General features: G+C 41.1%; 1 protein-coding gene across 1 annotated transcript in view; it reads right to left on the reverse strand.

Moving 5' to 3' along the window:
* Positions 1 to 815: 815 nt before the first annotated feature.
* LOC117522313 (low choriolytic enzyme-like) overlaps positions 816 to 23077 on the reverse strand; it is a 50229-nt gene continuing 27967 nt past the window's right edge. Inside the window, exons 9-10 of the mRNA XM_034183712.1 lie at positions 1220 to 1283; positions 816 to 1027 (exon numbers count right to left, since the gene is read on the reverse strand). Coding sequence (XP_034039603.1) covers positions 1018 to 1027; positions 1220 to 1283 — 74 coding nt within the window. The 3' untranslated portion in view covers positions 816 to 1017. The remainder of the gene's footprint in view (positions 1028 to 1219; positions 1284 to 23077) is intronic.

The following is a 23077-nucleotide window of genomic DNA, read 5'->3' on the forward strand; positions in this document are numbered from 1 at the left end:
CAATAGCTACACAGATCATACTTTCACCACACAGTGCCTTATCTGCACAGTTTCTTTCACTGCACCACTGTTCCTTCTTCCTTTGAAAAGCAGAAAAAATGGCCAAAAAATTACAACAAGCCTTCCAGAGAACAATTATGTGTGTCTCCAAGTCTCTGTTCACCTCATGAGCACCTCAAAATGACTCCTCAAAATGACAAATATGTAAGAAGGTTGAGATCATGCAGACTGTCCACTAGTGAGGAAGGAGGCCCAAATTATCAACCAGGAATTAACAGAAAATTGTCTTAAAGGTCCACTAGAATTTCAGGGTCACAATAAAGGAACTGATAAGAGGCGTGGAGGCATCAGATCGAAGTGGGACATCGTTCACCTTTCAAAGGTCAAAAATGTTCAGTGCACAATTGCAGACATACGTTTACATACACACTGGCTAAAAACTTCCAAACTTCATTTTTTCCTACTGTGCATATACTTTATTTCACTTATTACTTTAATAACTTATTCTAGTTATATAATTATTTAAAAATCATGTTTATCCTGTTTATGGATGTGAAAACTCAAAATGTGGTGCACGGATTCCAATGACATTTTATGGAGAGATGGTCCTCTAGTCAACGAAGTGCTCTGCAAGTTTTGAAATATAGGTGACAATTTTCCAAAATGTTCCAAATGTTTTTTTAATCACATTCAGTAGAATTGTTGCTTTATGATGTCAGAAATATGATGATGTAATAAAGGACTGCTTTGGAACTGTTTTCCTGAAAGTTTGAGTGATATGATTAAGAGTGAACAGAGAAGGCAGATAGTTTTTAAATTCTTTCATTTTATTTCATCAAGCATGCAAGCAGTTCACTGCAAAAGTGAAGCTTTGTTTCAGGGTATTTTCACGTCATTAGGACAGCAACAATACTAATCAAATTCTGACATACAGTGATACGGTCACTGGGGACAAGATGCATTTCTGGTTTTGCTTGTAGATAAAAAGCTGCAGATCTTCTGTTTCCGCGATAGTGTTCAGATTCTCCTGTTTCAAAAGAAGGAAAAAGTCATTTACAAAATTCCCTCAATTAGACATTTTAGAAAGAGCTTCAAATATACAGTACGCAGCAAAGAGAACTGCTCACTGGTTTCTAGAACCTCTTACGGCTGAGTGTAATGGAGTACTATTAAAATTACTCACATACTGCAGTTAGTGTGTACATAGAAACTCACTTACTCTGAGCTGAGGAAGAATTGGCTCATTTTATTTTTTACCAGTAAGGGTTTTTGTGCAGATGAATCTGAAATTAATTCAAACACACATGTTAAGTGAAATGTGGACACATGACATCATTATGCAGTGTTCACATTTTGATGGTACGAAGTTACAGGAAGTTACAGGATACTTGCTGAGTGACTGAGTGGCAGATGGAAGATGAAAGATAGAAAATACTGTACGCAACACAAACATACTGCAGCGGTAAAGGCGGTTAACCCGAAGAATGTCCACGGGACTCATTTGGGTCGCTCTGCCGATTGCTACGTTGCTGTTGGGGATGGAAACGATGGTCAGCTGGCGGTTCCTCGAAAAAGCGTACCTATGGAGCAAACACAACTTCAAAATGAGGTTTTCAATTGATTACTGAACGTTAATGTGTCCTGGCATAATTACAACAGAAAACTGACTCCTGACCACAAAGGATTTCATGCCTACCTACCAAGAAATGTGTTATGTCACTGTTCTATGTAGAATAAAAGAGTACTAGCGTGTTGCCCATGGGGATCCTCGGGCTCTAGATTGGGTAGTATTGGGTAGTGACATTTTTCAAGGGTGGTAATAAATTATGCAAAGTTTCTATAATGAGTTGGAATGACATATGATTCCAGAATGATTTTAGAACCTTAGACCTTAACAGGTTTTTGAAGTACAACTCAACCCATTTATTTCCTTTTAATTATGTAATTTTTTAATGTTAATTTACTGTCTTAATGCATTTATAAATTGTTTACATTGTTGTTATCATATACATATTATTATTAGGGCCCGAGTAGGCAACGTCCTACGAGGACCCTATTGTAATTGCGCTGTTTATTATTATTATTATTATTATTATTATTATTATTATTATTATTATTTGTTATGTGTCGACGCGAGTTGAGGAGCGGACCTCACAGCAAGAAGATCATGGTTTTGATTCTCACCTGTGGCCTTTCTGTGTGGCGTTTGCACGTTTGTGTGGTGTTCTGGTTTCCTCCCACGTTTAAAGACATGCAGGTTACTGTAGATGGATTGGAAACTTTATAATTGTCCAGGTCTCTCTTGCAAAAGAGATCTCGATCTCAATGGGACTAACCTGAATTGATCATACGATCAATTCAATTTATTTCATTTATATAGCGCCAAATCAATCAATCAATCAATCAATTTTTTTATATAGCGCCAAATCACAACAAACAGTTGCCCCAAGGCGCTTTATATTGTAAGGCAAGGCCATACAATAATTATGTAAAACCCCAACGGTCAAAACGACCCCCTGTGAGCAAGCACTTGGCTACAGTGGGAAGGAAAAACTCCCTTTTAACAGGAAGAAGACTCCAGCAGAACCAGGCTCAGGGAGGGGCAGTCTTCTGCTGGGACTGGTTGGGGCTGAGGGAGAGAACCAGGAAAAAGACATGCTGTGGAGGGGAGCAGAGATCGATCACTAATGATTAAATGCAGAGTGGTGCATACAGAGCAAAAAGAGAAAGAAACAGTGCATCATGGGAACCCCCCAGCAGTCTACGTCTATAGCAGCATAACTAAGGGATGGTTCAGGGTCACCTGATCCAGCCCTAACTATAAGCTTTAGCAAAAAGGAAAGTTTTAAGCCTAATCTTAAAAGTAGAGAGGGTGTCTGTCTCCCTGATCTGAATTGGGAGCTGGTTCCACAGGAGAGGAGCCTGAAAGCTGAAGGCTCTGCCTCCCATTCTACTCTTACAAACCCTAGGAACTACAAGTAAGCCTGCAGTCTGAGAGCGAAGCGCTCTATTGGTGTGATATGGTACTACGAGGTCCCTAAGATAAGATGGGACGTGATTATTCAAAACCTTATAAGTAAGAAGAAGAATATTAAATTCTATTCTAGAATTAACAGGAAGCCAATGAAGAGAAGCCAATATGGGTGAGATATGCTCTCTCCTTCTAGTCCCCGTCAGTACTCTAGCTGCAGCATTTTGAATTAACTGAAGGCTTTTTAGGGAACTTTTAGGACAACCTGATAATAATGAATTACAATAGTCCAGCCTAGAGGAAATAAATGCATGAATTAGTTTTTCAGCATCACTCTGAGACAAGACCTTTCTGATTTTAGAGATATTGCGTAAATGCAAAAAAGCAGTCCTACATATTTGTTTAATATGCACTTTGAATGACATATCCTGATCAAAAATGACTCCAAGATTTCTCACAGTATTACTAGAGGTCAGGGTAATGCCATCCAGAGTAAGGATCTGGTTAGACACCATGTTTCTAAGATTTGTGGGGCCAAGTACAATAACTTCAGTTTTATCTGAGTTTAAAAGCAGGAAATTAGAGGTCATCCATGTCTTTATGTCTGTAAGACAATCCTGCAGTTTAGCTAATTGGTGTGTGTCCTCTGGCTTCATGGATAGATAAAGCTGGGTATCATCTGCGTAACAATGAAAATTTAAGCAATACCGTCTAATAATACTGCCTAAGGGAAGCATGTATAAAGTGAATAAAATTGGTCCTAGCACAGAACCTTGTGGAACTCCATAATTAACTTTAGTCTGTGAAGAAGATTCCCCATTTACATGAACAAATTGTAATCTATTAGACAAATATGATTCAAACCACCGCAGCGCAGTGCCTTTAATACCTATGGCATGCTCTAATCTCTGTAATAAAATTTTATGGTCAACAGTATCAAAAGCAGCACTGAGGTCTAACAGAACAAGCACAGAGATGAGTCCACTGTCCGAGGCCATAAGAAGATCATTTGTAACCTTCACTAATGCTGTTTCTGTACTATGATGAATTCTAAAACCTGACTGAAACTCTTCAAATAGACCATTCCTCTGCAGATGATCAGTTAGCTGTTTTACAACTACCCTTTCAAGAATTTTTGAGAGAAAAGGAAGGTTGGAGATTGGCCTATAATTAGCTAAGATAGCTGGGTCAAGTGATGGCTTGAAATCACAACAATGTTGCCTCAAGGCTCCTCACACAAGTAAGGTCTAACCTTGCCAACCCCTAGAGCAAGCACACAGGTGACAGTGGTAAGAAAAAACTCCCTCTGATGATTTGAGAAAGAAACCTCAAGCAGACCAGACTCAAACGGGTGACCCTCTGCTTGGGGCACGCTAACGACACACTTGACAATACAAATGCAGAGTAAATTTTGGGAGTCCATGCTGGTGTCCAGGACGGGAGGCCTGCAGAAGAAGACACCACTCCCACTTCTGGATGGAGCCGCACCTCAAACAGAGAGAAAACAAAAAACAGAATCAGGCAGCAGAAAGACTACAAATTAGGTATAATTTGTCACCATTAAGCAACAAGAAAAACAGAAAAAATACTAAAGTGTTCGCCGATTCGCCGGCCACTAGCCCTAAGCTTCACTAAAAGACCATACCAATGATAAACTTGAAGCATTTTTTAGTTGTTCCAACAATTCTCTTTTGATATTTGATCATTTTGTGAATTGTTGTCCACTAAATGCTAAAAATGCAGCGTAAAGCCTTTCTATTACAAGTTCTGAATGTTTTTAAACTTCTGTCCTTCACCTTGATGCTTTCATTGAGAATTTGATCCCATGAGATTCCCGTCAGTTTAGGTAGCCCAGAGATGAAACATAAAAATATAGCCTCTGTTTGATCTCAAGACCCTGTGCAGTTCTACTAACTAGTTTTACCTTGAACAAAATCAACAGCATGTCTTTCTGGCAGAAATTGTCATATTAGAGGCTGTAATGATGATTCCATCCACCAGATATCACTAGTGGTGCATTAGAAGAATTATTTATAAAAAGCAGTGGTTCCCAGTCTTTTCCATCAGTTGTTCCCCTCTGTGGGAGGGTCAGAATAAATGCTGTGTGGCCAAAAAAATGTTGTGGCCATCATGCAGCATCACAGTGGTGTTGTTTGAGATGCAGATATTAATTAAACTTTTATTGCAGTGGAGATTTCATTTGCACCAGGTGTTTATATCTTCATTTAATGTTGTTTTCCCCCCAAGTGCTCCCCCAGGAAAATCTCTACAGAAATTGCTGTCCTTCCATCCATCCATATGGCAAAACATTCCATGTACTAAACGTCAAGAACCGTAAAACTCTCAAAATTTAAATTTTTATAACACTGGCAGGTCAAAGATATGGCTGCCAAAAAAAAAAAAAAATAAAAAATCATGTTTTCTGACATTTATAAATACTTTTTTAATCGCATTTTGGGTTTAAAGTAGGAAATGCACAGAAGCCCTGAAATGCTCACATCACATGCTAGATGGCGACAATAATCGCTCAAATGTGCAACACGGACTCCACTGTTTATACATTTGAGAAGTTAATTTTTATGGAAAATAAGATGACAATTTACTTATGGGCAACTTATTTGTGTTGTTGCATCTTTTCAAAATTATACTTTGTGACCTACCTTTAGACAGAAGATTAAAGGGTGGGTGAGATGTTACCTTCCATAGTGCATGACAGAGTTGTAGTCATAGGGCGTGTCAAGGTTCCTTGTGTTAATCTTCCGGAAATTATGTTCCTGTCCTGCATGGGAGTCACATGCACAAAGAAAATTTGTTTTAGTGGAATTTATTATTTTTTTCAAGTAAAGTGCTGAATTCTTAGCCAGGATGTTCTGGCACACACACACACACACACACACACACACACACACACACACACACACACACACACACACACACACACACACACACACACACACACACACACACACACACACACACACACACACACACACACACACACACACACACACAGTTGATTTAGAGTCACCAATCCACCACACCTGCATGTCTTTGGAACTGGGAGGAGACCAGAGTACCCCCACGGGAAAATCTTTGATAACACGGAAACTCACACAGAAAGCACCAGTAGTGCAGCAGATAATAGAATATTTACAGAGGAATCCTGCAGTGAAACAGTGTTTCAAGCACCAAATTTGGCACAAATCCCCCTTAGACATTACGCTTTTGAAAAAATCGACTGGCCAGTTGAATTTTCAATAGGAGGCCAAGTAAGGGTCAACTGAAGAATTACACGGGTCAAAATTGAAAAACATTCCAATCATAATGAAATGTATAACACATTTGTTGTCTGATCTTAAAGATTTGAAAAAGGTGGACTATCTGATGACTGAATGTTATGGAGTTATGGGGTAAAAACAAAAAGATTGGTGACAAAGGTCAATTTCAGTTTGTACAGTGGGTCAAACGTTAATGTTGCTCCAATTTTGGTAAAAAGTGATGTAAATTATTGGTGCCACTCTATTTTCAATGGTCAAATTTTATAAGGAGAGATTTTGTCTTAATAGCAACAGCAGCACAGTAGGCAGGGGTGGTGACCAAATGGTTAGTGTGCTTGATTTCAGTGTGGAAGGATCCTGGTTCAAACCCCATCCCTGCCCACTTTCGCATGTAATGTGGAGTTGTGTCAGGAAAGGCATCCGGTATAAAACTTGTTCCAAATCAACATGCAAATCCACCTCAGCTCTGCTGTGGCGAACTTGGGTGAAAACAGGGGAGTAGGGCCTCACTTAATTTTAACGATAGCAGTATGATGACATCACAACAGCACAAAGGATTCTGGGAATATAATGCTTAATAATTGTCCAATTATTCTATCATTTGGAAAGTTGAATGCTTCTTCTTGTGGTAAGATTCTTATAGTTTGTTAAAGCTTCTTAAAGGATGATAAAGTTATGTCAGTAAGTGAGAAAGTGATACCCCCATCACACATAGCCAGAATAATACAGAATGGTGTCGGAATTATGAATTGGCGCACATCCGAAAAGTGTCGGATTTCAGTTCCAAAACGTTCTCAAGCCATCTGTGGACGTCAACACAGTTGGTCAAAATCGGCCGGCGGCCCCGAGTGTGATGGCCATGTTCAAAATACTCTGGGCACGGTCGAGACGGGACACCTATCCGACAGCGGCCCATGTGCAGTCTGAGGACCATCTGACCGCAATTTACATATTCTGATGGCGGAAAAACTGGATCCTCAACAATTTGAGCGCATACGAGGGAACCTCAAGATTGATCTGGCACTGCAAAGCCTGCCAGTATGACCTGCACATGCCACGTATAATAATGTAAATAAGAAATTCACAGTTCTCATCATACACAAGCTCCATGATTTCTGTTTCAGAAGTTGCCACGTTAACTTCAGTCTTCATGTCTGTTTGTCTATTCATTAGGTGTTTTCCCTTGTCTGATGAAATGATCACTTGATTAAAGTCAATCATAACTTTATTTCTACAAGTTCAGAATCACATTCTAAAAGATAAAACTCACCCCGAATAACATTCCCTAACAGGATGCGAACATGCTGGTCCCTGTCAGATCGGGTTTGTTCGTGGTTGAAGCCCAGGGCATGGAGCAACTCGTGCTGGATGATCGAATGGAAAACACAACCTTGGTGACTCAGGAACACTTTCTGTCCACCACTGCGACGACCAACAAATGAGTAACACCTGCAAGAATGTGAAAATGGCTAAACTGCAACAAAAACTGACAGTTATTAAATGTACAGTGTAACTAACATTATAGATTCACGAAGAAACAGAAAAACGGGATGAGGTGGTGTATTCTGAGCTGCTGCCCGAGAAGACATCTTGCCCAGTGTGCTGAAGCTGTGTTCATGTTCAAAACGATCACAGGAACAAAAAGTTGAATGTTATCTTAAGAAAGCCTAGTATGATTTTGATCAAACTTGGAAGCTACATTTATTCTATAGACAGGAAGAAGTAATTTGAATTTGGTTCGGAACGGTCAATGAAAGTTTCAGATCAACATCAGATTTTCAGTTGCGTATTAAAAGTGCAGGTAGCTCAATGACATGAGGAGTTGGGCTACCATTATGCAGAGTTTGAATGCTGGTGATGCTCTGTTTGTGTCCTTAAACAAGACAGTTTATCTGCATTGTCTCAGGCCATGAAGCTGTAACTGGATACCAGCCTTGACTGTCGTCATGGAGTCCGGGTGTAGGCACCAATAGGCCACAGACCAGATAAAGTTTTTACTTCTTCTTTGCAACCTCAAATCAGAAAGGCAGGGACATTTTGGAGTGCATAATATCATTCAGTGATTCAAGGAATCTGGAGGAATTTCAGTTTGTAAAAGGCAAGAGTGCCAGTCTCAGATGAGCACCCAGGATCAATAACTGTTATTCATCAACAGATTATACATTACAGATTTACATTCAGTTATGCCACTTAAAACTTTACTGTGCAAAAAAGTAGCCTGATGTTAATCTTTTCCAAAAGCAACTTTGATATATATATATATATATATATATATATATATATATATATATATATATATATATATATATATATATATATATATATATATATATATATATATATATATATATATATATATATATATATATATATATATATATATATATATATATGCCCACCCATTAAAAATGCTCTTAATGATAGTTCTCTGGTACCGGGTCTGGATTGGCCGAGGTCCAAGTTAACAAAGACTGGCACCAGTGCTGTTGTTCAATAGCGTCCTGGCAGAAACTGTGCTACTGTTGGGTGATGAAGAAGAAAATGTAGAGAACATGTATGGAGTCAGCGGCAGAGAATGAAAATGTGGGAGTGAGAGTTGGGACTTGGGATGTTGGTGGTGTGACTGGTAACGGGAGAAAATTGGCTGATATGATGAAGAGGAGAAAGGGTGGTATAATGTATGTGTATTAAAGCCCAACTGGAAGGGAAGTAAGGCAAGAAGCATCAGAGGCAGGCTCAAATAGTTGCATCATGGTGTGGAATGGAGGCAAAATGGTGTTCAGGTCATTCCAAAGGAAGAGTTTAGTATGTGTGTTGGAGGTTAAGCAAGTGTCTGACATGGTGATGTGTGCCAAGTTGAAAATTGAAATGGTGATGATTCATGTCATCAGTACGTATACCCCACAGGTATGTTGTGAAGAGGAATAGGGGCGTTTCTGGAGTGAACTAAATGAGATAGTGGAGAGTGTATCTAAGACTGAAAGAGTGATCATTGGAGCGGATTTCAGTGGGCATGTTGGTGAAGGAAACAGAGGTGACGAGGAAGTAATGGGTAGATATGGTATAAAAGAGAGAAATGTGGAAGGGCAGATGTTGATAGAGGTGCAGATATGTTCTGGAGAGAAGAGGAATGAAAGTCAGAGTGCAAGATGGAGTGTGTGAATGAGAAGCAGCATGACTGAAAACTGTGGTTGCAAAGAGTGAAGGTGGTGAAGGTAGATGAATTTAAATACATGGAGTCAACTGCCCAAAGTAGTGGAGAGTGTGATAAAAGGAAAGAAGACAGTGAAAGTAGAGTGGAGTGGGTGGGAAAAGGTGGCAAGACAGTTATGAGACCAGCTCTGTTATCTGGCTTAGAGACGGTGGCACTAAAGCAAGACAGGAGGCAGAGGTGAAGATGTTGCAAATTTCTTTGGAGGTGAATAGAGTGGACTGGATTAGAAATGAACATTTATCAGCAGGATCATGCAGGTAGAACAGTTTGGAGACAAAGCCACTGAGCCAAGATTGAGATGATCTATAGATGTACAGAGGAAGGACTCAGGGTATATAGAGAGAAGGATGCTGAGGATGGAGCCACCAAGGAGGTGGAGGAGAAGAAGTGGTTTATGGATGTGCTGAGAGGACATGCAGGTGGTTGGCATGACAGAAGAAGTTTCTGTGTAGGCTCTCAGTTGTCCAGGTGGTTTCCATAGTAGAGAAGCTTGAATCTTCGACTGGACTAGGTTGCTTGACGCAAGGACGTTTCGCTTCAAATCGCAGAAGCTTCCTCAGCTAAAATTCTTGCTCTGGTGGTCTGACGTCTGTCTGGACTCTTGTAGAGAAGAATAATCAAGAAGCTGCCCTGTCATTAGGAGGGTGCTAACTAGAGCACAATAGGTGCTAATTAGAGCTATTGTTTAGTCACTAGCCTATAGCAGTCTGCCTCTCGGCTGAGGAAGCTTCTGCGATTTGAAGAGAAACGTCCTTGCGTCAAGCAACCCAGTCCAGTCGAAGATTTAAGCTTCTCTACTATGACAGAAGATGATTGAGAGGACAGGGTGAAATGGAAATGGATGATCTGATGGATGAGCAGCTGAGAGAAGATTTATTGTATGGTGCACTGTGTTTCGTACCCTGAACGAGACTTGATGTTGACAAAATCCTGCTGTCTGCCCTGGGGGGTGAAACGGATGCAGGTAGATGTAGCAAACGAGCGAAGGCCTGTGATGATGGTGTTTCTCTCTCTTGTAGCTGTAAGTACAAATCACAGCTTATGTTTACTTCATCACTTCGTCATCATTTTATCACTTCATTACAGCACTTCAGTGTCACTACATTACCATTTTTACATAATTTCATTAACTCTTCATCATCAGTTTCAGTTTCCAAAAACCCATTTGAACAGTAGGCAAGAGGTCTCACTGCCATCTGATTGTGGTCACAATCACGCATGTTGAACGCAGGTCAGACATATCGTGCCGCGTCCGAGGGGCTGCACCAAATTATCGGCCAAGTCAAACCCTGGCCGAATGGTGCGATTGAAGCAGCCTTCACACCAACGGCTGAATGACGGTAAATGGTGTGCGAGTGCCCATTCAACTCACTCTCAGCAGGAGTCAACAAGAGTCCAGGTGGCACCCACAAACGTCCAACACCACTCGTGGGGCACTTAGAGAATGCGGGGCCATTTATGCAGCCAGCATTATTATTCATTATTTTGTCCTTACACATTTTCATCGATTTATGTACATTTGTCCAACATGTAATTACTGCTGCTGCTGTGTGAGCACGATGTGGTATCACACCTCTCACATGCTCGCACTGTGTTCCTGCCCATGCACACAAGCATGCTCAAAACTGTCTCTGCAGACCGTCCCTCCTAACAGTTGCTGGAATTTTTCGCAGTTTGCCAATTCATTTTTTTCGCCCCCTTTTCTTCCAGTTTCTGCTTCTTTTGCCCAACTTTGTGTTATGTGTGAAGGGGCCACAAGGTTAGACCGTACTTGGTGATGCGGCTTGAGGCAGCTTTGCTGTGACATGGTGCTGTATAAATGAAATGTTGGCCTTGATCTCTTTGTCAGCTTGGATTGGTTGCTTTATTTTCGGTAACTGTCAATGGCTTGTGTTCAGAATCTTTGTCTTGCACTTTGATGTTGAAGTGCTTGCAGACTGCCCAGTGGAGGTATGCTGCTGCTTTCTTGGGAGGTGATGGTCTACTAATTAAACACTGGGCTTCAGACCAGAGGATCCTTGGTTCAAAAAACCCAGCCAGACTGAAAAATTGCAAAGGTCCTTAATCCCCTAGTTCAGGGGTGGCCAAGCTCGGTCCTCGAGAGCTACCTTCCTGACACTCTTCATTGTCTCCCTGCTCCAACACACCTGAATCCAATGAAAGACTCATTAGCAGACTTTTAATGAGCCTTTCATTGGATTCAGGTGTGTTGGAGCAGGGAGACAACTAAAAGTATCAGGAAGGTAGCTCTCGAGGACCGAACGTGGCCACCCCTGCTAGAGTAGAGAAGCTTGAATCTTCGACTGAACTGGGTTGCTTGACGCAAGGGCGTTTCGCTTCAAATCGCAGAAGCTTCCTCATCTAAAATTCTTGCTCTGGTAGTCTGACTTCTGTCTTGACTCTTGTAGAGAAGAATAAACAGAAGCCACAAAAGCTGGAGTTTTAAACCTAGCTAGACCCCTCCTACCGAGAGGCAGACTGCTATAGGCTAGTGACTAAAAAATAGCTCTAATTAGCACCTATTGTGCTCTAGTTAGCACCCTCCTAATGACAGGGCAGCTGTCCCTCCTAATGATGGGACGGACACCTCTCCTGACGGCTCCCCTGACGACTCTCCTGCTGACGTGAATGACTCATTACCATGAACAAAAGACTGAAACTGCTTTGACCTGAGTATCCCATTGTAAACAGGGGACAAAGCGTCCCCGGTTAAGGCTGGGTTTCAAGGCTGGGTTTCAACTGTTTCACATAACCAAATATGTTTCATAACCTTTGGCCCCTTTTGTACTGTGGTTTTACGTCTCAGATGTCCCTGACTACTGAGACAGAGGCCTAACACAACTCATTTACTTTGGTAAGGGACGGTTTCTGCTGATTTTGTACATCTGTCATGTTTGATTTTTGGTAGTGGTGCTCTTTCATACATGCTTGTCTCTTTCACAGTCTCCTACTTTCTCAGGATTTCTTCCATCATTTCTATTAGTTTTGCATCATCAGGATTTTGGTGAGCCTCTGGTGTCTCAGCTCATTTGGTTGAGTTCAGTATCTTCCTGCATAGCTACCTTATCATTCTCTGTCTTGACATTGTTTTTTTGATAGTGCTCCTTTTCTGTTCCAATTCTTCAGCAACTCTGTCTTTGATGGTTTGGATTTCCATATCTATCAGTCTTTTCGTGTTCATGATGTGTCATCTGTTGTTTGCCTTTTGTTTTTCATTTGTCTTGAATTTCCTTCTAATAGAGTGCAATGGGCCCCAGACCCGGGATCTAAAGTTGCACCCAACATTACTGACATTGTATCTAAGGGCTCTCTTCAAAATGGTGACCTATCCTCTCCACAAATACTGCCTTTGATAGCCTGCCCCGTTTCTCATGCCTTGAGTAAGCAAAGCAGTATAAGATCTTTTTCTTCTCCCCAATGGACCAGTTTACAGTAATGTAGTTTCATTGCTTTCTTTTGGCCCTTTGATGCTGTTATTGCTGGAGTCCAGGATCAGAACTATGCTGATCTGGTGGATTATCCAGCTGAGTGCTGCCACAGGAGAGATGTCTTCTCGCAGCACTGGGAGAAACTGCACCATTGCTCTCCTCACACGCCCTGGTGTCTAGGCACTTTGTGGAGTTTTTAGCTGGAGTTTGTTTTCTTTGAAACATCCTCATAACAAGATCTCTCCCGGCAAACCCCTTCACAGTGGGACTCGAGGATAGTATCCAGTAGGAACTCCAAACCACCCAGTTTAATGGGATCCATGTGAGTTCATGTTGGTGGATTTTTTTTGCACACCAAATATTGTATGTGTTTTTTTGGGACTGATGCATTGAGCTTAGAAGCTTACTAAAGCTTTAAAGTACTTTCACATTATCCTCCCTAGTACATTTTCTTTTTCTTTGCCTTTGGTGGCTTTCAGATCATTACTTTTGAGAGCCTCATTTCCTTGTGGGGTGGAGTTTGTTCCATACTGAGGGACCTGGTTTTTGTTCATCTGAGAGCTGGGCAATGCAGTATGAAATATCTTTACATTAACTTTTCATCTCACTGTGTGAGATTGCTTTTTATACTTTTGACCTTATCAGAAAGATGCGTCGGCATCAACGAATAGTGTTTAGTCCCCTTCCCTCTCAGGATAATGACGAGATGTTCAGCAGACTGATGTCATTGAATAGGTGTCTGGTGCACTGTGCAGTTTTGTAGACAGCAAGGTTTTACTTTTATTGATAACTCTCATTTTTTCTGGGGGCACCATGGCTTGATGATGCCGGACAGCCTTCACCCTTCTGAGGAAGGCACTGCCATCTTCTTTGTAAACATAGATAGATTTCTACAGAGAGACTAACATGAGGACTCTACAGCAGGCCACGGAGAAGGTGATTAGAGAACCTGCAGTGCCTACAATTAATGTGGCCGTGGAATCCATTAGACTAGTGGGGAAATTAGTGCATGAAATGCAGTTCATGTGAATGGAAGGGAAATTTTTCAAGATGAGACTGTTGCCTGTTTCCAAAGATGTACCCATAAAGAGCTTAGAGGGACATGTATTGCAAAAAACCATTACACTCTCTCTAAACGCAACACTTTTGGTTTTGCTCCCATTTTGTATGAGATGAACTCAAAGATCTAAAACTTTTTCCACATACACAATATCACCATTTCCCTCAAATATTGTTCACATACCAGTCTAAATCTGTGATAGTGAGCACTTCTCCTTTGCTGAGATAATCCATCCCAACTCACAGGTGTGCCATACCAAGATACTGATTAGACACCATGATTAGTGCACAGGTGTGCCTTAGACTGCCCACAATAAAAGGCCACTCTGAAAGGTGCAGTTTTGTTTTATTGGGGGGGGATACCAGTCAGTATCTGGTGTGACCACCATTTGCCGCATGTAGTGCAACACATCTCCTTCGCATAGAGTTGATCAGGTTGTCAATTGTGGCCTGTGGAATGTTGGTCCACTCCTCTTCAATGGCTGTGGGAAGTTGCTGGATATTGGCAGGAACTGGTACACGCTGTCGTATACGCCGGTCCAGAGCATCCCAAACATGCTCAATGGGTGACATGTCCGGTGAGTATGCCGGCCATGCAAGAACTGGGACATTTTCAGCTTCCAAGAATTGTGTACAGATCCTTGCAACATGGGGCCGTGCATTATCCTGCTGCAACATGAGGTGATGTTCTTGGATGGCACAACAGTGGGCCTCAGGATCTCGTCACGGTATCTCTGTGCATTCAAAATGCCATCAATAAAATGCACCTGTGTTCTTCATCCATAACAGATGCCTGCCCATACCATAACCCCACCGCCACCATGGGCAACTCCATCCACAACATTGACATCAGAAAACTGCTCACTGACACGACGCCACACACGCTGTCTGCCATCTGCCCTGAACAGTGTGAACCGGGATTCATCCATGAAGAGAACACCTCTCCAATGTGCCAAATGCCAGTGAATGTGAGCATTTGCCCACTCAAGTCGGTTACGACGACGAACTGGAGTCAGGTCAAGACCCCGATAAGGACGACGAGCATGCAGATGAGCTTCCCTGAGACACTTTCTGACAGTTTGTGCAGAAATTCTTTGGTTATGCAAACCGATTGTTTCAGCAGCTGTCCGAGTGGCTGGTCTCAGATGATCTTTGAGGTGAACATGCTGGATGTGGAGGTCCTGGGCTGGTGTGGTTACACGTGGTCTGCGGTTGTGAGGCTGGTTGGATGTACTGCCAAATTCTCTGAAATGCCTTTGGAGACGGCTTATGGTAGAGAAATGAACATTCAATACACGAGCAACAGCTCTGGTTGACATTCCTGCTGTCAGCATGCCAATTGCACGCTCCCTCAAATCTTGCGACATCTGTGGCATTGTGCTGTGTGATAAAACTGCACTTTTCAGAGTGGCCTTTTATTGTGGGCAGTCTAAGGCACACCTGTGCACTAATCATGGTGTCTAATCAGCATCTTGATATGGCACACCTGTGAGGTGAGATGGATTATCTCAGCAAAAGAGAAGTGCTCACTATCACAGATTTAGACTGGTTTGTGAACAATATTTGAGGGAAATGGTGATATTGTGTATGTGGAAAAAGTTTTAGATCTTTGAGTTCATCTCATACAAAATGGGAGCAAAACCAAAAGTGTTGCGTTTATATTTTTGTTGAGTATATATATATATATATATATATATATATATATATATATATATATATATATATATATATATATATATATATATATATATATATATATATATATATATATAATAGACTCAAAAATTAATTTGTCCCCATGTCCATCAAATTGCTAAACAATAATGTCTAAAACTGGAATTGTGCAATACTTTTGGTGTTTGTCCTGACTTCCTGTCATGTTAATTTGTTATGGATGTGGTTGTGTTTTTACTTGTATCTGTTTGTTTTCCTTTTGTAAAGGCACTTAGCATGAGTCCAAGACAAATTTCCCTGAGGGGACAATAAAGTATATCGTATCATATATATATATATATATATATATATATATATAAAGCTGCCTTGAGGCAAAGCTGCCTTGAGGCAGCTTTGTTGTGATTTGGTGCTAAATAAAGGAACTAACTAGAATTGAATTGAAATTGAATACAATTTCAAATATATAAATTCAGTTAAGAAATAAATTGCACATTATGAAGTCATTCACTACTTGAGTAATTTTTATCTCTTATGAGTACTTTAACTTTTACTTTCATAATTATAGTTCTGAAGTACACAATACTTTTACATCACTACTTTTTGTGTTTACTTTGGTACTTAATATGTTGGTTTTCGATGGTGTACTTACAGTACTGGTTGGAGATGCGGTAGGGTACATAGACATTGCCATCTCTGGATTTGGGCCACAGGCAGCCTCTCTGTGTGCATGGATCAGCGTTCTGTAGACCTGTTGGTATGGCAATGTCTCCTTCCACAACCAGAGGCTCATCTAAGCTCCTTTCTGCAACACAACACAACAATAATCAAGCACAAATCTTCTCATTTATATTTCATATTTTTGGAATGCAGTACAACATGAGCTTGCTCAGTGTATAATTCTATGAACTTGTTTGTATGTATGAAGATATGTAGGTTTGTATAAACACACATTTCTGTGTAAACACGTATATGTTGATGTAAACACATATTTTGTGTAAACACATGTACTTTTGTGTAAATACATGTATGTTTATGTAAACATGTACTTTTGTGTACATAAGTATGTTTATGTAAACACATGCATGTTCGTGTAAACACATGATTTTTGTTGAAAATGTTTGCTTTTGTGTAAACACATATGTCTATCTCAACATATTTTTGCACAAACACATATGTTTATGTAAACATGTATGTTCGTGTACAACATGTATTTTTGTGTAAACATTTATTTTGTGTAAACTCATGCATGTTTATGTGAACGTGTGTTTTTAAATGAACACATATGTTTGTGTAAACGGGTGGGCCAATAAAATGTTACCACTTTTGTAATCCAAAGAAGAGGAGCGTGGATTGAACATGTCATCATTTATTGAACTTCGCGGAAAACAAGAGACAAAGCGGGAAACCTTTGGTATCAAATGTTTATTTCATGCTTCTGTTCTTCTTCTTTGTCTTTCGGCTGTTCCCGTTAGGGGTCGCCACAGCAGATCAATCGTTTCCATCTCACCCTGTCCTCTGTATCTTCCTCTGTCACACCAACCACCTGCATGTCCTCTCTCAGCACATCCATGAACCTCCTCTTTGGTCTCCCTCTTCTCCTCCTGCCTGGTGGCTCCATCCTCAGCATCCTTCTCCCTATATACCCTGGGTCCCTCCTCTGCACATGTCCAAACCATCTCAATCTCGCCTCTCTGACTTTGTCTCCAAACCGTCCCACCTGAGCTGTCCCTCTGATATGTTCATTCCTAATCTTGTCCATTCTTGTCACTCCCAAAGAGAATCTCAACATCTTCAGCTCTGCCACCTCCAGCTCTGCCTCCTGTCTTTTTGTTAGTGCCACTGTCTCTAAACCGTACAACATAGCTGGTCTCACTACTGTTTTGTAAACTTTCCCCTTCACTCTTGCTGATATTCTTCGGTCACAAATCACTCCTGCCACCTTTCTCCACCCACTCCACCCTGCCTGCACTCTCTTCTTCACCTCTCTACCACACTCTCCATTACTTTAAATATATTTAAACTCATCTACTTTCACCACTTCTACTCCTTGTAACTGCATGATTCCACTGGGCTCCCTCTCATTCACACACATGTACTCAGTCTTGCTTCTACTGACTTTCATTCCCCTTCTCTCCAAAGCATGTCTCCACTTCTCCAGACTAGACTCAACTTACTCTCTACTGTCACTACAGATCACAATGTCATCTGCAAACATCATAGTCCATGGGGACTCCTGTCTGTTCTCATCTGTCAACCTGTCCATCACCACCGCAAACAAGAAAGGACTCAGAGCTGATCCTTGGTGTAATCCCACCTCCACCTTGAATGAGTCTGTCATTCCGACTGCGCATCTCACCGCTGTCACACTATTCTTGTACATGTCCTGTACTACCCTAACATACTTCTCTGCCACTCCAGACTTCCTCATACAATGCCACAACTCTTCTCCTGGCACCCTATCATAAGCTTTTTCTAAGTCCACAAACACACAATGTAACGCTTTCCACACAGCTGGCATGGCTCAGCTAAAGGTTGATTGGCACACTCCTGACTGATTGGCCAGCTCACGCTTGAATACCCCTGTTTCCAGGAAGCCCAGCGTGGTCAGCACCTGTGTGGATACAGACAACCCCTGGCTCTTTGCTGTATTGCACTCTGGGACAGCTGCAGTTCTGCGCGCAACTCCAATAACAGTGGCCTTGATAATCGAAATCAGTTTATGAGCCAATTATTGTCATTTGCAAGTAAATCCTCACATTTCCTGAATACACGCTCACCTCAGCTTGCACCATTTGCAAGGTCCTCTGATGCTAACGTAATCACTGTTGTAGTGCCATTTTCACTTTGCAATTATGTGGATGCATACAAACCATGCGCAAACACGTGGGTGTGTTAATTCATCAGTGTGTCGCTGATGTGCACATCACTCTGATGACTTCTTGTTTTCACACTATTAACAGTTTCCCAGCATCACCTCTACGTGTCGGCAGTGGAAGAATAGCTGTAGAAACGTGAGTCTCTTGTTGAGAAAAGTGAATGTTTATACATGTTTCATACTTTTAGCACATACTGATAATGTTCTGATGGCTGAGTCCAGGAAGTCATTAAAAGCCTGATAGTCCATGAGCCAGTCATGGATTTTGACCTAATCGGTACCACTTAAGGGGAAAAAAACGACACTTAGAATCCAGCCTCAGTGTATCATGGCCTACACAAAAATGTATGATAGCCATTCCAGGGTGGTAACTGTCGTCAGGTAGGAGTCAATGAAGAATTACACAGAGGTCAAACTTTAAAAATGCTCCAGTCATGTTGAAAACTATATCACATTATTTGAATGATCATAACAATTCCAAAAGGCATAGTTTGGACTATCTATGATGGAATGTTATGGAGTTATAGGGGTAAAAACAGCAAAAATGGCGATAAAGGTCAGTTTCAGTTTGTACAGGGGTCAAAAGTTAAAGTTGCTCCAATTTCAGCAAAAAATGATGCAAATTATTTAGTTGAAATAAAAGGATCAATAAATGGAATAGTTTTGACTGTGTTGAATGTTTTGTCTCAAAGTAAAGGACAAACAAGGTCCTGTGCTAGGACCAATTTTATTCACTTTATACATGCTTCCCTTGGGCAGTATTATTAGACGGTATTGCTTAAATTTTCATTGTTACGCAGATGATACCCAGCTTTATCTATCCATGAAGCCAGAGGATACGCACCAATTAGCTAAACTGCAGGATTGTCTTACAGACATAAAGACATGGATGACCTCTAATTTCCTGCTTTTAAACTCAGATAAAACTGAAGTTATTGTACTTGGCCCCACAAATCTTAGAAGCATGGTGTCTAACCAGATCGTTACTCTGGATGGCATTTCCCTGATCTCTAGTAATACTGTGAGAAATCTTGGAGTTATTTTTGATCAGGATATGTCATTCAAAGCGCATATTAAACAAATATGTAGGACTGCCTTTTTGCATTTACGCAATATCTCTAAAATCAGAAAGGTCTTGTCTCAGAGTGATGCTGAAAAACTAATTCATGCATTTGTTTCCTCTAGGCTGGACTATTGTAATTCATTATTATCAGGTTGTCCTAAAAGTTCCCTAAAAAGCCTTCAGTTGGTTCAGAATGCTGCAGCTAGAGTACTGACGGGGACTAGCAGGAGAGAGCATATCTCACCCGTGTTGGCCTCCCTTCATTGGCTTCCTGTTAATGCTAGAATAGAATTTAAAATTCTTCTTCTTACTTATAAGGTTTTGAATAATCAGGTCCCATCTTATCTTAGGGACCTCATAGTACCATATTACCCCATTAGAGCGCTTCGCTCTCAGACTGCGGGCTTACTTGTAGTTCCTAGGGTTTGTAAGAGTAGAATGGGAGGCAGAGCCTTCAGCTTTCAGGCTCCTCTCCTGTGGAACCAGCTCCCAATTCAGATCAGGGAGACAGATACCCTCTCTACTTTTAAGATTAGGCTTAAAACTTTCCTTTTCGCTAAGGCTTATAGTTAGGGCTGGATCGGGTGACCCTGGACCATCCCTTGGTTATGTTGCTTTAGACGTAGACTGTGTTTCATAATTATTGTATGGCCTTGCCTTGCAATGTGGAGCGCCTTGGGGCAACTGTTTGTTGTGATTTGGCGCTATACAAGAAAAAAGTTGATTGATTGATTGATTGAAACAAGGTCAACATCCATTGAATTCTATGACGTGACATATGTTACCCTGTAACATGATAACTAAGCATGACAGATGGTGCAAACTATTCCTTTTTAGAACCCTATTAACCCAAACAAGAAGTTGCATAATTTTTTACTGAAATTGGAGCAACTTTAACTTTTGACCCCTGTACAAACTGAAACTGACCTTTGTCCATTGACCTTTGTTGACCGATACCTCATCTGGGACCTCCCACAGGAGTAAACCCTGTCCCATGGTTTCCAGATGAGTACTGGGCATGGAAATGACAACTGCATTGGTTGAAACTCGCGTGGGCATGTGCCTTGTACGATGTGTACCATTTTGTGCAGAGTTGAAGAAAGGCTCCTTCCTTGTCACAACAGAAATCTCCTCCGATAAAAAGTCCAGAGACTTTTTAATGTCATCACCCTCCTCCGCCATCAGAACCTTCTTAGGCCCCATGGTCAACTTGTGGGCTGCTTGTTGGCAATCGCCGATGTTATCTGCCTGTGATGTTGGTCGCCGTGAGCCAGGATGAATCTGCACTGCGCTGGTGGTGCGCGGCCTCGGTGTATCCGCGCTGATGGGTCCGCGGTTGCTGCTCGAGGCCTCGGGGAAGCTGCGCTCATGACTCGCAGCTTCAGTGATCTTTCCTCCTGCTGCTGATCTTTCCACAAAAGCCTCACCGCTTTCGATCTTATTTCATCATAGTGTCTCCAAAGTACATTCCCATCAGAAAAAAAGCAGCAAAAAAGTATATTTCCAGTGTTTTGTGCGATATTCCAGCGCCGTGGCCCTGCCGTCTGTGCACCGAGCCGAAGATCACATTTGTACTTCATGATGATCTTGTGCTGTTACACAAAAATTCTGTGGGTGCTTACAGGTGCAAGAGTTTGTTGTTGGTATGACTTCTCTATTTATGTGGATATTTCCCAAAAAAATGGTTTGTTGTGACAGTGTTGCACAGTCTTACAAAGCCAGCACAGATTCTTGCAACAGTTTCTTTAGCTGAGGTTACATGATGAAGTATAGGATACCAAAGTGGTGTGACTATAAGAATAAGAATAAGAAGAATAAGAAGCCTGATCACTGCTGATATATATATATATATATATATATATATATATATATATATATATATATATATATATATATATCAGCAGTGATCAGGCTCTCTCTCTATAGAGAGAGAGAGAGAGAGAGAGAGAGAGAGAGTGTGTGTGCATAGTCATCAGAATTACTGGTACCCCTATATTTTATTTACACATTTTATATAGTCAGAAGGCAGCGCAGTGAGTTAGTGGTTACCACTGTTGCTTCACAGTAAGAAGGTCATGGGATTGATTCTCACCTGTGGCCTTTGTGTGTGGGGTTTGCATGTTCTCCTCTCACATCCAAATACATGCAGGTTAAGTGAACTGGACACTTTAAATCGTCCATAGGTGTGCGTGTGCGAATGTGTCTGTCTGTGTATATGTGGTCCTGTGACAGACTGATGTCCTGTCCAGGGTGTACCCCGCCTCACGCTCTATGCCTGCTGGGATAGGCTCCAGCCCCCAGTGGCCCTTAATTGGAATAAGTGGTTGAAGATGAGTGAGTGAATATATAGTCATAAATAAATGCAAACAAAGCAGTTCTGCTTAACCATGTGCCGTGGCCTCTCCTCTGCCCTGCAGGGGCAGTTCCTCCTGCAGGCGGAGGTGGGCTATGTCTATGGATTCACCTGGGGCTCATTATAAAAGCAGGGCTCCAGCAACATTCTTTCTCTCTCTGCTGGCTCCTACAGGTGTCACCTTTTTGTTCAGTTCTTGTTTGGTTTTACGCTCATATTTACACCTACATGCTCACACACCCACGCACTGCATACATCTCGACACGTCACACCTCATTGTCTTTATCTTTGTTTAAAATTAATTATTTACAATAAAACCCTTCTGATTGGTGTAAACCTTGCCTCCCCTCTTTCTAGTCGTGGGCTATGAGCCGGCTTGAGACACGATATTTAAAAAAAAAATGTCCATTAAAAAATAGAAAGGTGCTATATTCTAATATTCTAATTTTCTGAGATACAGAATTTGGGATTTTCATTAGTTGTCAGTTATAATCATCAAAATTAAAAGAAATGAACATTTGAAATATATCAGTCTGTGTGTAATGCATGAATGTAATATACAAATTTCTCTTTTTCAATGGAATTACTGAAATAACTCAACTTTGTCATGATATTCTAATTTTAAGACCAGCACTTGTACTCACATAACACATATGCTGGACAGTTATCAGCACACTTTGATGAATTTACAGTAAATCATGACTTTTATGGTGTTGGAGGACATACTGCTGTCTTGTAATTGTTCTCCTGAAAGTGATAGTGACATGATTAAGAGTGAACAAAGACGATTCACAGGCAGATAGTTTTTAATTCTTTCATTTTATTTCATCAAGCATGCAAGCAGTTCACTGCAAAAGTATAACCTTGTTTTAGGGTATTTTCATGTCATTAGGACAATCAGCAGTACTAATCACATTATGACTTTCAGTGATACGGTCACTGGGGGCAAGATGCATTTCTGGTTTTGCTTGTAGATAAAAAGCTGCAGATCTTCTGTTTCCTCGCAGGTGTTCAGATTCTCCTGTTTCAAAAGAAGGGAAAGGCCTTTAAAATTCCCTCAATTGCACATTTTAGAAAGAGCTTAAAATGTACACTACACAGCAAAGAGAACTGCTCACTGGTTTCTAGAACATCTTACAGCTGAGTGTAAAGGAGTACTATT

This window comes from Thalassophryne amazonica, chromosome 2 (assembly GCF_902500255.1).
Source record: "Thalassophryne amazonica chromosome 2, fThaAma1.1, whole genome shotgun sequence".
NCBI lineage: Eukaryota > Metazoa > Chordata > Actinopteri > Batrachoidiformes > Batrachoididae > Thalassophryne > Thalassophryne amazonica.